Below are 15,849 nucleotides of genomic sequence, written 5' to 3' on the forward strand. Positions count from 1 at the left end.
AGTTACTCCACAACTTTTCCCCTTAGAATGACCTAAGTTCATTCTCATCTTTCTAAAAGCAAAATATAACATTGGAGGTTTGCTTTTCTGGCCAGCCATCCCAGAACCCAAGCATAGGTACCAATACCCAATAACGGGCACTAACATTTTAGAAAACGTGTGTCTAAAATTTTTTTCCAAATCAACCCTGGTTGGTACGGCTCATTTGGTTGGAGCATCGCCTGTACAACAACAGAAGGTGGTGGGTTCAATTCCCTGTCAAGGCACATAGCCAGGTTGCAGGTTCGATCCACGGTTGGGGCATGTGCGGGAAGCAGCCAATCGATAGATGTCTCTCTCTAAAATCCACACACACCCCTAGCTGGTTTGGCTCAGTGGACAAAGCATCGGCCTGCAGACTAAAGGGTCTCGGGTTTCATTCTGGTCAAGGGTTGCAGGCTCAATCCCCAGGAGAGGGGGTGCAGGAGACAGCCCATCAACGACTCATCACTAATGTTTCTCTCTCTCCCTTCCACTCTGAAATCAATTTAAAAATTTTAAGTCAATAAATAAAACTTTTTACAAATCAAAACACTTAAGATTATTTAAAACTCAAATTAACTGCCTTCAAGTTACAATGGCAACTTGAGTTTCTCTAGAAATCAACTGATCTAAAACCAGAGCTGAAAAACTCCCTTTCCTAACCAGTTACAGGACAGTGCCCCCGTTTCTGCAATCTTCGCATCTGTGACAGAGGTCTTTCTAAAGACCTGTACCAACTCACTCTCTTAACTACCTCAATGTTTTTCTTGGGTGGCAGGTTTTCTCTCAATACCAAGACTGCCACATCCTTAAAGACAGGATAGGTAATGAATTAATTTGGACTACTTAAATGTTATTCACAGCCAGGTTACAGATCATCTTTTTCCAAAAATACACATCATTTTTTAGAAACAGATACGTGATTTATGAAAGAAAAAGAGAACTTTTCACATTCAGGCAAGTAACATCATTGTGCTTAGGCTAGAGATTTTATTTTAAAAAGATAAAAGATGGAGGCGCAATAATATTTGGCATTTTTAATTTAGGTTTGTTTTATTTAAGTTTAATGTTAATTCCATGCTGTGTTTCAGTAAGAACAATACAGATTCTGTATCTGTGGCTCCAGTCAGATATCCAGTAGTACAAATTAGCTTCAAGTTACACATACTGAACAAAAGAGGTTGAGCGAGCGAAGGAGGGGGAGGCCAGGGAGAGGGAAGGAGAAGAAACGAAGAATTGAACACGCATGCAGGCTTTTCCATACCACCTTCAACGCTAACCTGCTTCAGAGGGAGAGTAAAAGTAGGCAAGAATGAGCAGCCACGGATTGTTGAACTGTTACCAGCACCATGCTTTTCAGCAGAGTTTGAATACTTTTTACAGCAAAACCATTACAACAAACTCCCCAAACAGCCTTTAACCACCTCAAGCTAACACCCAATTAATCTTAAACATTGGTATAAAATTCAATCTAAACAATTAGAAAAAGGAAAAATGATACCACATATGCCACTATAGTGTGATTAACCTCTCTCTTAGATGCTTCACCTAGAAGTCTAATGGCTTTCAAATGTAATTTCCATTTCTAATGGTGACCTTGCCACATCCGGCAGGAGACAATACAGTAATGCTGAAAAAGCCTCTATACAGTCCTGTTAGTGTCTTAAAGAACCTAAAAGCTGGGACCAGTAAAATCCACAGAAATTCACTCTTGCCTTTAAGAACTTTTGAAAACTGTTTTTTAAAAAAAAAACCAACAGGGCAGGAACCTAAATTCTGAGACCAAATGTAAAAGTCAGATTTGGTGGTTCTCAGTGACAATGGGGGGATTTCCAAGAGGGGGTGGGATGGGAAGGAGTGGGGTGGTCAGAGATGGTTTCTCTTGTTGGCTTTTATGTCTCACTGATTTTCATCTTCCACATCCTGCAGCGCTTCTTTATTCTGCTCTTCACCTGCAAAGAAGAATAACAGTTACTTATTTATACTGACTAAATGAGGCAGTAATGGTCACAAAGGTATCATTCCAAACATAAAGGCCCCTTACATTTGCTACAATTGGTATTAAACACACAGACAAGCAAAGAACTTCTACCATCCTTGATACCAGAGATGCCTAAGCCAAGAGTGCTGCTGGATCAAAATCTTACGTGGTCAATAGTTAGGAACAAAAAAATAACTGACACACAGTAAAAATCAATGTTTTTACCCTCAATAAGCTCTTGTAAACAGCCATGGTACCATATTATTAAAATGATTTTCAAGCTTTCATGTACATTGTGTCAAAATACCCTTTTCTCAATAACCTCACTTCATCATGATTCAGGAGTATTTTACAATTTTTTGCAAAATCTAAATTATCCACAAACTTCCTATCAGAAATGCTTCAAAAAAGAAAACAGAGCACTAAAATGCTCCAAAGGCCTTCTACAGTTTTAGAGAGGGCTCTGCTTTTGTGTGTTTTCTATTTTGTATCTTGGCCAATCACATACAAACCGTAACAGGATTTCTCCCTTCAGGGTGAAACAGCTCTCACACCAAACCAGAGGTTATAAAGAAGAGTATTTGGACCAGTTCTCTCATGCCGTTTCCCTGCCCCTGAACATGACCGTTAGCCTGAAGAGTTCCAACTGCACTGTGACATGCAACAGGATAGAAAGCCAGCCTATTCATCTACCTATTAATGAGCATTAAACAAGTCAGCCATAATAAAGAAGCATGCACACTTTAGCTTTAAAAAAAACATTATTTTGTGCCTTAAAAAATCATTTATAATTCTTACATGTTACTAATTTCAATCAAAGTAATTAAAAAAATCAATGAATTGATCTAATAATCATAATATGACAGTTCAGACCATCCATTCATACTGCTTGTTAAATTAATTAGGATGGACAATGACACTAACTCTGATTGTCTACAGACATAAACCATTTACCCTTAGGAATTTTGAAAAACAATCTTTAAAGATAAACAAGCAATAAGGGTTAATTAAAGATTAGTTTGTCATTTAAATTTTCCTTTGTGATAAAAATCTTTAACATAGATATGTGACTCTAAAAAGTACTTGAGGTACATAGATTTTTTATTTATATACAGAAAAAGACATGCAAACGAAAAGACAAAAATATCCATTTACTGAGGAAAGAAATGATGGACCACCCAGATATTCTTCCCCCAAGAAAAATATGTATTCAAACTTAGGAAATGATAGGAACATTCACTCACATTTTAAACAGCAATATACTGCACCAAAATATGGTTAACATACAACAATAGAGCACACTCTAATTCACTCATAAGCAAACATTAGATTTGCCAAAAGTTCCAAGTAACTTTGGCTCAAAAATACTGTCACATAAATCACACCCAACCAAAGGTGATAGATAGGGAATAGCAGATCATAAATGTCTTAGAAGGTTTTGCATCCTGGAATGTAAAACAGGCAGTTTTGTACACAACAGGATGATGATGATATGCAAGCATGATTAGTGAAGAACCAAAACTTAAAAGCAGAATTCACTGTGCCATGATAATGACTTACAAAGTAGTTTTTAGGAAAGGAAGAGTTGGATTTTCCTTTAGGAATCTATATTGCAAGGAGAAAGGGAGGGAGAACATCACATGAAAGCAACATTACAAGAAAAATAAACCGAGAGCAGGACAAAGGAAAAACATCAATGATTTTTAGGGAGAGTCAGATTTTGGTCTTTTTACTTTATATAAACTGTAAACTTCAGTCTAAGAAATACTGTTCCTTTTCTTTTACCTTTAAAGAGGATGGAATAATATCCTTTTAAAAGGTATATAGAAAAGTTTTCCTGGATGTATTTCTTTGCCCACTGTTTCTAGATTTTAGAGAAGGAAGAGAAAACACACATTTCCTTTCTGTGGGTTTGCATATGAACCAGTCCTCTCTGATCACAGATTAAGAAAAAAAGGACTGAAATGGCCTCATGAGAAAAAGTTGTGATCCCTTTAAAGAATTATGTCCCAACACACTCAGACAGACATAGCATATTCTGCAATCATAAAACATAAATGTGTATAAAAATAAAAGCTTGTGAACCACATATTTTTCCTTTAGAAACCCTCAATTCAAATGTTTGGCACAATTTTTTCTAGTTCGTAAAATAAAAAGAAAACCACCTATTTAATCCTTAAACTAAATTCAAGTAACATCCTGGAAAACTACCAATTTTATGACCACAATTCTTCTATCTTCAGCATTGATTCTAAGTCATAAAAACATAGTTTAAAGAAAATATCCTGCCAAAACCGGTTTGGCTCAGTGGATAGAGCATCGGTCTGTGGACTGAAAGGTCCCAGATTCGATTCCGGTCAAGGGCATGTACCTTGGTTTGTGGGCACATCCCCAGTGGGAGGTATACAAGAGGCAGCTGATTGATGTTTTTCTCTCTCATCAATGTTTCTAACTCTCTATCCCTCTCTCTTCCTCTCTGTAGAAAATCAATAAAATATATTTATATCCTATTAGATTAATCTTATGCTAATAAAAACCTTCCCAACTATGAAAACATAAGTAGTTTAAATATCTTATTGTAGCCCGGCTGGTGTGGATCAGAGGTTGAGCATCGACATAGAAACCAAGAGTCACACATGCCCAGGTTGGGAGCTCAATCCCCAGTAGGGGACGTGCAGGAAGCAGCCAATCAATGATGTTCCTCTCTCATTGATGTTTCTGTCTCTCTCTATCCTCTTTCTCCCTCGCGTGCACACGTATGTGTGCGGGAGAGTGAGTGTATGTGTGTCTCCTATTTTAAAATTATTCATTTAGTAAAATGACACCCGATAACAAAGCAGAGTAATTTTGTGTATGAAAATAACTCTTTGGAAATAAGCAGAATAAAATCTCCTTTAAAATAAAAATAAAAAAGTGAAATCTGGGCTTTTACTACATTTAGAATAAACAGTAAATCCTCTACCTCACCATAAGATTAAGTTCTATAAATTACTCTAGTAATTGTTTACTACTTAAAATTCTAAAAGAAAAGAAAATAAAAACACCAGACTTCTTATTAAATAGGACCTGAGGGCAGGACATTCCATTTACAGTACAGAATCCAGACTGGAAAAATTCCTTTTTGGATAAAAGATTTCCAGAAGATGTTTCATAAATAAATATCTCCTGCCACCATCTAGTTCAATCTGAGGACACAACTCAAAGCAGTGATTTGACACTCAAACCTACAATGAACTCCAGCCCCCTAACTGAATCTGAGTGAGATAAAATATTCCTCTCCATTTTTCAAAGCAGTGTGAGGGAAGAGGTAAACTAAGCTTAGCAAACATTACTTAGAGGTAAAATTTTTAAATCTTCAAATATTAATAAAATATTCCCCTTTATCACCTTATAGCCCAGAATGGAAGAATGTACTGATATCTTTTTATGAAAATGTAGTAATTAAACTTGGATAGTTTAGAGGAAATTGTAACTTGATGTAAAATACCAAGGAGCCCTAGCCAGTTTGGCTTAGTGGAGAGAGTGTCAGCCTGCAGAGTGAAGGGTCCCAGGTTCGATTCTGGCCAAAGGCATATGCCCAGATTGAGGGCTTGGTCTCCAGTAGAGGGCATGTAGGAGGCAACTAATAAATGATTCTCATAACTGATGTTTCTCTCTATCCCTCTCCCTTCCCCTCTGAAATCAATAAAAATGTATTTTTAAAAATAAGGAATTTTTAAGAGTAAAAAGATCCACCTACAGAGGGAGACATTTAACTTCAGCTTCCTTACCATCACCCTGCATGTCTGAAGTCCATAGTGTCAGATTATCACGTAACAACTGCATGATAAGTGTAGAGTCCTTATAGCTTTCTTCACTCAGCGTATCCAGTTCTGCAATTGCATCATCAAAAGCTGCTTTTGCCAACCTACAAGTATATACATAAATGTATTACAAAAATAAAGTTCAAAAACAGAATTAGAAATGATATTAGATGTCACTCTTTTCTTCAATTATTCCACAATATGTAATAGTGACACTGAGTACTTGGGTTTAGCCATTAAAATAAAGAAAAAGCACATTAACTGATGAAAATTAACTTTCCACTTAACACATTGCGGGCAGATCATGAGCATTCTCATGTTTTCCTATTACACAGTGTTTTACATAAATGTTAAAGGAATGCCTTAAAATTAAGCGTCCATTGTATTCTAAAGTTATTACATGTTGTTACAAGCTAATTTTTTTTTAAAGTATGATACTTTGAAAAAAGTTTTTTGTACTCATTCAATAGAAACTTATCTGGCCCCTGGGTAAAGCTAGCAATAAAACTACTGGTGTACAGCCGAACCCAGTTTGGCTCAGTGGATAGAGCGTCAGCCTGTGGACTGAGAGGTCCTGCATTTGATTCCGGTCGAGAGTATGTACATTGGTTGCGGGCACATCCCCAGTGGGGGGTGGGCAGGAGGCAGCTGGTCCATGTTTCTCTCTCATCAATATTTCTAGCTCTCTTTCCCTCTCCCTCCTTCTTTGTAAAAAAATCAATATATTAAAAAAAAAAAAAAAAAACTACTGGTGCACAATGTGTTAATTTTATAATCTAGCAACTTTTGGACTAAACAGAACTTTTAGAGCATCACTTCTTACTATGCTTTCAGCAAGCCTATCAGTAAATAAGACTGTATAGACCAAATTCCAAACTAAAGCACCACCAAAATATATGCATAATAAAGTTATTTCCAAGTTCCAGTCAATAGATCACTTACTTAATAAAGTTTTAATGCAAAAATAAATTTTTAAACAGTATCTCAGTTTAATTCAATAGAATTTAATGTTAATGAAAGTTAAGTTTCCCAAAACAAAAAGGGCAATACAGAACCTATGGAAATGCCATTATAAAACTCATTTACTATAGGTTTAAAATAAACAAAATTCACATTTATTAAGTACTGTGTACTATGTACACCAAGTGATATTAGTCACAAATGGGGAAACAGAAAAGAGGAAAAGGATAGACTGTGGATAGACTCAGTGGATAGACTGTCGGCCTGCAGAACAAAGGGTCCCCGGTTCGATCACCAATCAGAGCACATGCCCGGGTTGTGAGCTCAGTTCCCCATGGGGGCGTGCAGGAGGCAGCTATTCAATGATTCTCTTTCATCACTGATGCTTCTCTCTCCCCCGTCCCTTCCTCTCTAAAATGAATAAAAAATAGAAAATGGAATAATATATATAGAGAAAATAAGCATGTCTATATTAAAAATATACCTGCTGAGCCAAAACCAGGTTGGCTCAGTAGATAGAGCGTCGGCCTGCGGACTGAAAGGTCCCAGGTTCGATTATGGTCAAGGGCATGTACCTTGGTTACGGGCACCTACCCAGTGGGGGGGGTGCAGGAGGCAGCTGATAGATGATTCTCTCTCATGGATGTTTCTAACTCTCTATCCCTTTCTCTTCCTCTCTGTAAAATAAATCAAAATATATTTTAAAAAATAAAAATAAAAATATGCCTGCCGAAACCAGTTTGGCTCAGTGGATAGAGCGTTGGCCTGCGGACTGAAAGGTCCCAGGTTTGATTCCAGTCAAGGGCATGTACCTTGGTTATGGGCACATCCCCAGTAGGGGGTGTGCAGGAGGCAGCTGATCGATGTTTCTAACTCTATCCTTTTCCCTTCCTCTCTGTAAAAAATCAAAATATGTATATTGAAAAGTAATATATAAAAATATATTATAAGCCCTGACCGGTATGGCCCAGTGGATAGAGCTTCGGCCTGTGGACCGAAGGGTCTCAGGTTCGATTCTGGTCAAGGGCATTAAAAAATAATAAACAAATAAATATATATTTTATATATATATATATATATATAAAATAAAATATAACTCCTCTCCTTCCTTTTTCCCACTCTCTTAACAAGTTATTCTTTTTAATCTACCAACAAAAATTTTCCCCGTGAACATAATTATTCTAACTGCTCTCCTAGTGAAATGAGGTAGGTTTATCTTATTTTCACTGAGCCCATAGAATGATTATCACATGGCCAACCTTACAAAGGCAATCCACAGGGCACAAGACAGAAAATCAAATAGCTATTGTCCTTTGTAACCTTGCCTTTCATAGTGAGAGTTTTTGTTCTCCATAACTTACCTGCAGGCACGGTCAGGGGAATTAAGAATTTCATAGTAGAATACGGAGAAATTGAGAGCAAGACCTAAGCGAATAGGATGTGTTGGTGGAAGTTCTGTCATTGCAATATCACTAGCAGCTTTGTAAGCCACTAGGCTGTTCTCTGCAGCCTCCTTCCTGTCATTTCCTGTGGCAAATTCAGCCAGATACCTGTGGTAGTCCCCTTTCCTAAAACAAAACAAAACAAAAACCAGAATTAGAAACATGCTTTTCAAATGAAAAATAACTGTTAAAATTTCTATGTGAAAAAATATATTAAACAATTAACTGGTATACTTCAGTAATTTTTAAATAGTCTCCTTCAGGAATGACTAACTCATCTACTTAATTTTCCTCCTTAGAGATTTCCTGTCAAATATAAGTAAAATCCTAGAAAAATTAACTAAAAAACTGAATGACAACAAAAATATATCGCTTGATAGGCTAGATTAAATAACAAAAACTATTCCAAAGAAGGGCACAATAGTTTGTTAATCATGAAATAAAATTTTCATATGAAAATGTTAAGACTGAGCTATCATACATAATGCTTTGCTGTCGCTAGTGGGAAAACCTCACTCAGGCAAACAAATGTAAGTAAATAAAGCAAAACCTAGTGCATTTTTACAGTAATAGCCTAACCATCTTTAAATGCTATAATGTAAATATTTCATTAGTAGTGAATTTGCAAATGAGATTTCAAAAATTTTTGAGAATCACTCCTCCCCATTAACTATCCTTTCAACATTAAAGAACTATTCTTATGTAAAAACTGAAACCTTATATAGCAAAAGTGATTATTCAAAGAGGGCCAACATTTAATCTGACATTTTCCCTTCTAGTATAGAACCTACATTTTATAATAGAAAACCTTGGACTCGCCAGTGTTAGCTGCTGGAATGAGGTGTTTGTCCAGTACATCCAGAATGTCACAACAGATTAACTTTAGTTCAGTCTCAACCTGAGGGGGAAAAGTCAAAAAATTGTTTCAATCTAAGAAATTATAAATTGTCACGTACGGTTTTGAAGAGAGACATATTAAACCATAAAGCAGAGAAAAGTTATCTCTAGGTTACAGAAATTATCTTATTTCTATGTGCTTTTAGTCAAGTGCTTTTTAAAAACTTTTTTTACTTTATTGATTTTTTAAGAGGGAGTGGGGGATTGAGCGAGTGAACAAGTGAGGGGAAGAGGAAGAGAGGGAGGAAGAGAGATAAACGTCAATTAGTTGCCTCCTGCATGTATGTGGACCGGAAACGAGCCCACAACCTAGAAATATGCCCTGACTAGGAACCTTTTGATGTACAGGGTGACCTCCAACCTGAGTCACATAGGCAAGAGCTTTTTAGAAAAATGAACTCATAGTTCAGGTACAGAAGAGTAACACTGATTACTACTGACTAAGGGCTGCACATTTTAATTAAATTTTCTAATGAGGTACTATACTCAGAACCTCAGTTTTTCCATCTATAAATTGAAATACCTACTCTTTACAGGGGATCATTTAGAGATGGAATGAATTCAGTATCTTACACAATTATATATATCTCCCCACTCAGAACAGTGCCAGGAGAGCTGGAAAATCTATGAATGTGGATTCCCCTTTCCTCCTCCTAGCATGCTTCCCATGCTACTTTGTGTTTGCTTCTGTAATTTCACTGTACTCTGTTATAGGCCTACATCTTCCAGTAGGATCAATTTCTTCTTTCTTTTAATATACCTTTTATTGATGTCATAGGAAGGGAGAGGGAGAGCGAGAAACACCAATAATGAGAATCATTGATGGCCTGCCTCCCTACTAATTCCCAGAAGGGAAATCACACATCCTGGTCCATAAGCCCACACTCAACCAGTGAGCCACACAGTGAGCCATACAGTTTAACAGTAGCACTACTGACATCTTGGGCTAATTATGTTGTGTGAGATGGTCCTAAGTACAGTATTTATGATTAGCAGCATTCCCGTCTCTACCCATATATGCCAGTAGCACCCTCAAAATTGTGACAACCAAAAATGTCTCTAGACACTGCTAAATGTTCTCTGTGGCCCTAGCTGGTCTAGCTCAGTGGATGGAGCGTCGGCCTGCGGACTGAAAGGTCCCAGGTTCAATTCCGGTCAAGGGCATGTGCCTTGGTTGCGGGCACATCCCCAGTGGAGGGTGTGCAGGAGGCAGCTGATCAATAATTCTCTTTCATCGATGTTTCTAACTCTGTCCCTCTCTCTTCCTCTGTAAAAAAATCAATAAAATATATTTAAAATAAAAAAATAAAAATAAAATAACTAGAGTGACAATTCACAAGGATAGTCTCATCTTTGCACCCATAGTATCCAGCAAATGGTGTGGTGCGGAAGAGGCACACAGTATCTGTTAAATACCACTAGGTGGTAATTTCAAGTCACTCTATAAAGTATCTTGCAATTATCACAATTAAAATGATGAAATTATCTTCTTGTATAGTTCTCAAAATTGAACATCACCCTCTGCAGCTTTCCAAGAAGAGTTCTTCTTCACTTTTGCCCTAAAATATTATATAGCGTATAATTCCTAATCCAGGTAAGCAAAAGATGCAAATCCACTAAAATATAAAAATGTACATACCTATGTGTACACAAATGTACTAGGCTGTGATCTGAAACCCCCAACACAAGTGGCCCTGTTGACGCATGGCAGCATGTCAGTCTCATAAAATAGCCAACACCTAGGGCACTTTTCTTTAAAGATATCTTGTATACAATAACAATCTCACCATTTGCCGATACTCCCGAATCATTTTTAGTTTGTCTTCTCCTCCCTTGTTTTCTTCTTTCTGTTCAATGCTGCTGATTATTCTCCAGGAAGCTCTTCTAGCTCCAATCACATTTTTATACGCAACAGATAGGAGGTTTCTTTCTTCAACTGTCAACTCCACATCCATCCCTGCTACTTTCTTCATTGATTCCACCATTTCTAAAACAGAGAAGTGAAAATCAGACCTTACAAAGTTTTAATACATCCCTTCACAGTAGGTCTTTTTTTCTAACAAACTAATGTAAAACAAAACATAAAAATTAACCCAAAAAATTGCAATTATCAAAATGTGAATTAAAAACACTAAAAGCATGTAAAATAAACTAAGAGCCTAGAGTAAGAGAACCTGTTGGATGGAGTCAGAACAATGTTAAATAGTACCTTGTATACTATGGTTTGTAGGAATCTCTCTCATTATTAAGTAAGGTGACTAGAAATGCATTTCCCAGTAAAACTAAGCTAATAATTTAAGATAAAGATTAAAAATGTACAGGCTCTAAAATGTATTTTCTTACTAATAAATTATTTCTAAGTATAAAATTTCCCAAATAACAGTCATAGGAAAAAGGGGAAGTCATTAATAAAGCAACCATCATTGAAAGCTCCCATTCTTCCTTCTTTAAGGACATGATCCACCTCATGTATTCATTCATGGGCAAAACTTTTGTTGGTTCCTATTTATCACCACTAGGTGGCAAGCAAAGAAAGGGGCCCAGATAAGCCTTGGGAGATCCCAAGTAGTACTATAGGAAAAAATAGGTAATACAATGAATGAATTGCATGGTGAATGCAAAGGGAGAACCAGAAACAGCTCAATTAACACTAATATATTAATGAAAACTACAGTATTAGGGGGGAAATGCCATATTACCTAAATGCCTAAATGCCATATTACCATGTGGCTCTCCAATTTTACTGATTCAGAATGTTGGTGATCTCTAGCATATATTATAATAACATTCTAAGCATAAGCACACCTTAAGGAACGATGCTTAATGCTATGTTAAATTAGGTATAATTCCAGAAAAATGTTTCAAAAAGTTATCCATTCAGGAATATTAGTAATTAGGAATATTAAGACAGTAGGTCTTTGAAAACAGTTCAATAGTTTTCATTTACAGTTAACCATCATAACTCAGCAATTCTACTCCTAGCTATTACCCAAGAGACAGAAAAATTTATCTTCACAAAGACTTTCACACAAACTTTCACAGTATCTTTATTCATAATAGCCAAAAGATGGACAGACTATTGCACAAGAGTAAAAAATAATAGCTCTGGCCTGTGAAGTTCAGTTGGTTGAGCATGGTTTTCTCTTCTCTCCCTCCCTCCCTCCCTCCCTCTCTCTCTCTCTCTCTCTCTCTCTCTCTCTCTCTCTCTCTCCTCTCTACCCCCCTTCTCCTCTCTAAAAAAAATCAATAAACATTTTTAAAGAATAAACACTACTGTCCTATCCAGTTTTCTCAGTGGTTAGAGTGAGCAGTTAGAGCGTTGGACTGAAGGCTCGATTCCTGGTCCAGGTCAGGGCACATGTGGGAGGCAACCAATGAATGTATCTCTTACATTGATGCTTCTGTCTCTCCCCCTCCCTTCCACTCTAAAATTAATGTAAAAGTTATCCTCAGGTGAGAATTAACCAAAAAAATAAAAATAAAAAAGTAATAAATTACTGATACTCAAAAGCTGCATGGATGAATTTCAAAATCATCACATTACCTTTTAAAAAGCCAGAACAAAAAAGACAGTATGGTTCAACTTAAATCAAGTTACAGGAAATACACAACTATAGACAAAGCAAATTAAGGGCGTACCAGAGTATGGGAGTGAAGTATGGAGCTTGTGTACAAATGAATAAAAGAGAAAACTTGGTGGGGAGAAGGGTAGAATTAAATGTTCTGTGGTGATTCACAACTTAATACATTTATCAAAACTTACTAAACTGTATATTTCAGTAAGTGGTCTATGTTATATATAAATTATACCTCAATAAACTAATATTTTTAAATGCAGTTCTGAAGCATTAAAAAAGAATATTGTGACTATGGTAATAAGTCTACTAAAAAGAACCTAAAAGCATTCATTTAAAACATTCAATTTTTTTAAGCCCTAGTCATGGGAGGAAGAGCTAAATTTAGGGGTAGCAAAGTAAAAGGATACATTTCAAGCTCACTTCTATACTTAATAGTTGATCATAAAAAACTAACAAATCAAACATGCCTTAAAAGTGAAACAAACTCATACAGAAGACTGTTGCCAGATGGCGCGGGGGGGGGGGGGGGGGGGGGGGGGGGGGTGTTGGGGACTGGGTGATAAAGGGGTATGGAATTAAGAACAAATTGGCAATTACAAAATAGTCCTTGGGATGTAAAGTATAGCCTAGAGAATAGTCAATGATCCTAAGTAATAATAAAAGATATAATAAAAGTTTAATATGCTAAATGTCTGGTTGTCCATTCAACCAATCAAAGCGTAGTATGCTAATAACATACTTAGGCCACTCAACCTTTGACATGTACTGACTACCAGGGAGCAGACTATCAACCCAGCAACCAGTCGCTGTGAAGTGCACTTACCACCATGGGGCAGATGTTTCGACCAACCAGTAGGTTAGCTTGCTGCTGAATTTCAGCTGATCAGGACTGAGCAAGCTGGGCCAGACACACCCTGGAGCCCTCCCAGGGTCTCTCCCCAGCTGGCCTACCTCCCGCCTGCCTCCCTCCCCAACCCAATCGTGCACTGGTGGGGTCCCTCAGCCTAACCTGCACCATCTTGCAACTTGGGACCCCTTGGGGGATGTTGGAGAGCCGGTTTCAGCCCAATCCCACAGGCGAGGCCAGGCCAGGCCGAGGGACCCCCAGGCCTCTGGTATTGTAATAACTATATATGGTGCCAGGTGGGTGGTGGTACTACTAAGCTTATTGGGAAGGGGGCTCACTTTGTAAGTTACTTAAATGTCTAACCACTACACTGTACACTTAAAACTAATACTGAATGTCAACTATAATAGAAAATTTTAGAAAAGTGAACCAATAATTCACTTTTCTAAATTGTTCCAAAGCAATGAAAAAAATAACCTAGCTACATCAAAAAGAACATTAATTCTTGGTTTTAATATTGTACTTTGTTTACCTGTTTTTATAAACTGATCTGAGAGGAAAGGGACAAACAGCAGACATCGATGTGAGAGAGAAACATCGGTTGCCTCCCACATGCACCCTGAATAGGAATCAAGCCAGCAACCTGGGTATGTGTCTGACCAGGAATCAGGATGATGCTCCATCCAACTGAGCCATACCAGCCAGGCCAAGAACATTAATTATTCTATTCCATTCATCAGTTTATTCTTCTGTTCATCCGATTTTTTTTTTATTCATTAGATTTTGATTCAATTGTTAATAGATATGTATGTTGTTCATATTTTTATCTTTACTTTTTTCTTCTTCTTAAAGAATATCCTTTAGCATTTCATATAATACTAATTTGCTGGTGATGAACTCCTTAGCTTTTTGTCTGTGAAGCTCTTTATATGATCTTCAATTCTAAATGATAGCTTTGCTGGGTAATCTTGGTTGTAGGTCCTTGCTATTCATCACTTTGAGTATTTATTGCCACTCCCTTCTGGCCTGCATAGTTTCTATTGAGAAATCAGCTGACAGTTGTATGGGTATACTCCCTTGTAGGTAACTGTTTTTCTCTTGCTGCTTTTAAGATTTTCTCTTTGGCTCTAGTCAGTTTGGCTCAGTGGATAGAGCATTGGCCTGCAAACTGAAGAGTCTCAGGATTCCGGTCAAGGGCATATGCCCAGGTTGTGGGCTCGATCCCATGGGGGACTTGTAAGAGGCAGCCAATCCTTGATTCTCTCTCATCATGGATGTCTCTCCCTCTTCCTTCCTCTCTGAAATCAATAAATTTTTTTAAAAATAGATTCTGACTTTTAACCATGACGTTTTTTTAATTATGATGTCTCTTAGTGTGGTCCTCTTTGGATTCCTCTTGTTTGGGGTTCTCCGTGCTTCCTGGACTTGTAGGTCTATTTCTTTCACCAGGCATAAGTTTTCTGACGTTATTTCTTCAAATAGGTTTTGAATATCTTGATCTCTCTCTCTCTCTTCTTCTGGCACCCCCTTAATTTGGATGTTAGTACACCTGAAGTTGTCCCAGAGGTTCCTTACACTGTCTTCCTATTTTTGGAATCCTTTTTTCTTTTTGTTCTTCTGGTTGGATGTTTTTTACATCCTTGTATTTCAAATCATTGATTTGATTCTTGAGATCCTCTAGTCTAGTGTTGAATCCCTGTATATTAATCTTTATTTCAGTCAGTGTATGCTTAATTTCTGACTGGTCCTTTTCCATTTTTTTGGCATTCTCACAAAGATCCTTGAAAGTCTCACTAAATTCCTCAGAGGCTTCTAGAAGATTCTTGAGTAACCTTTTAAATTGTGGTTTTGAACTATGTCCAATAGTTTGCTTTCTTCAATTTCTTTCATTTGTGATATGTTTCTTTGTCTCCGCATTTTGGCTGCTTCCTAAAAGCATAGTAGGCTTTTATTATATCTTTTATTATTTAGGATTACTGACTATTCTCTATGCTATACTTTTCCTGTATTTGTTTCTATGTATTGGGTTGCTGCTAAGTCTCCTTGAGTTGATAGTGGCCTTGTGTAGTATGTGTCATATAGGGCCCAGTGGCTCAACCTCCCCAATCGCCTGAGATGGACACTCCTGATGTTCTCTCTTTGTGAGCTATGTGCAGTTTTGTTGTAGTTGAGCCTTGATTGCTGTTGGTGCCACTGGGAGGCATTGACTTCCAGGGCAATTGGCTTTGGGTACTACAGTGGGAGAACTACTGGGCAAAAGACATCCTAATGGAGCAGGACTTGCTTCAGTGGGGCTTTGGTGCTCAGAGTATGCCCATTG

General features: G+C 37.3%; 1 protein-coding gene across 2 annotated transcripts in view; it reads right to left on the minus strand.

Moving 5' to 3' along the window:
• Positions 1-1,048: 1,048 nt before the first annotated feature.
• Positions 1,049-15,849, minus strand: part of YWHAE (tyrosine 3-monooxygenase/tryptophan 5-monooxygenase activation protein epsilon) — a 36,487-nt gene continuing 21,686 nt past the window's right edge. Inside the window, exons 2-7 of one of the 2 annotated variants that reach the window (XM_084863048.1) lie at positions 10,892-11,091; positions 8,999-9,105; positions 8,127-8,333; positions 5,773-5,909; positions 3,563-3,607; positions 1,049-1,973 (exon numbers count right to left, since the gene is read on the minus strand). In XM_084863048.1, the coding sequence (XP_084719174.1) occupies positions 3,600-3,607; positions 5,773-5,909; positions 8,127-8,333; positions 8,999-9,105; positions 10,892-11,091 (659 nt within the window). In that variant the 3' untranslated portion in view covers positions 1,049-1,973; positions 3,563-3,599. The remainder of the gene's footprint in view (positions 1,974-3,562; positions 3,608-5,772; positions 5,910-8,126; positions 8,334-8,998; positions 9,106-10,891; positions 11,092-15,849) is intronic. The other variant, XM_084863047.1, reaches the window with a different exon arrangement.

Source organism: Pipistrellus hanaki (assembly GCF_964339955.1).
Source record: "Pipistrellus hanaki genome assembly, chromosome: 16".
Lineage (NCBI taxonomy): Eukaryota > Metazoa > Chordata > Mammalia > Chiroptera > Vespertilionidae > Pipistrellus > Pipistrellus hanaki.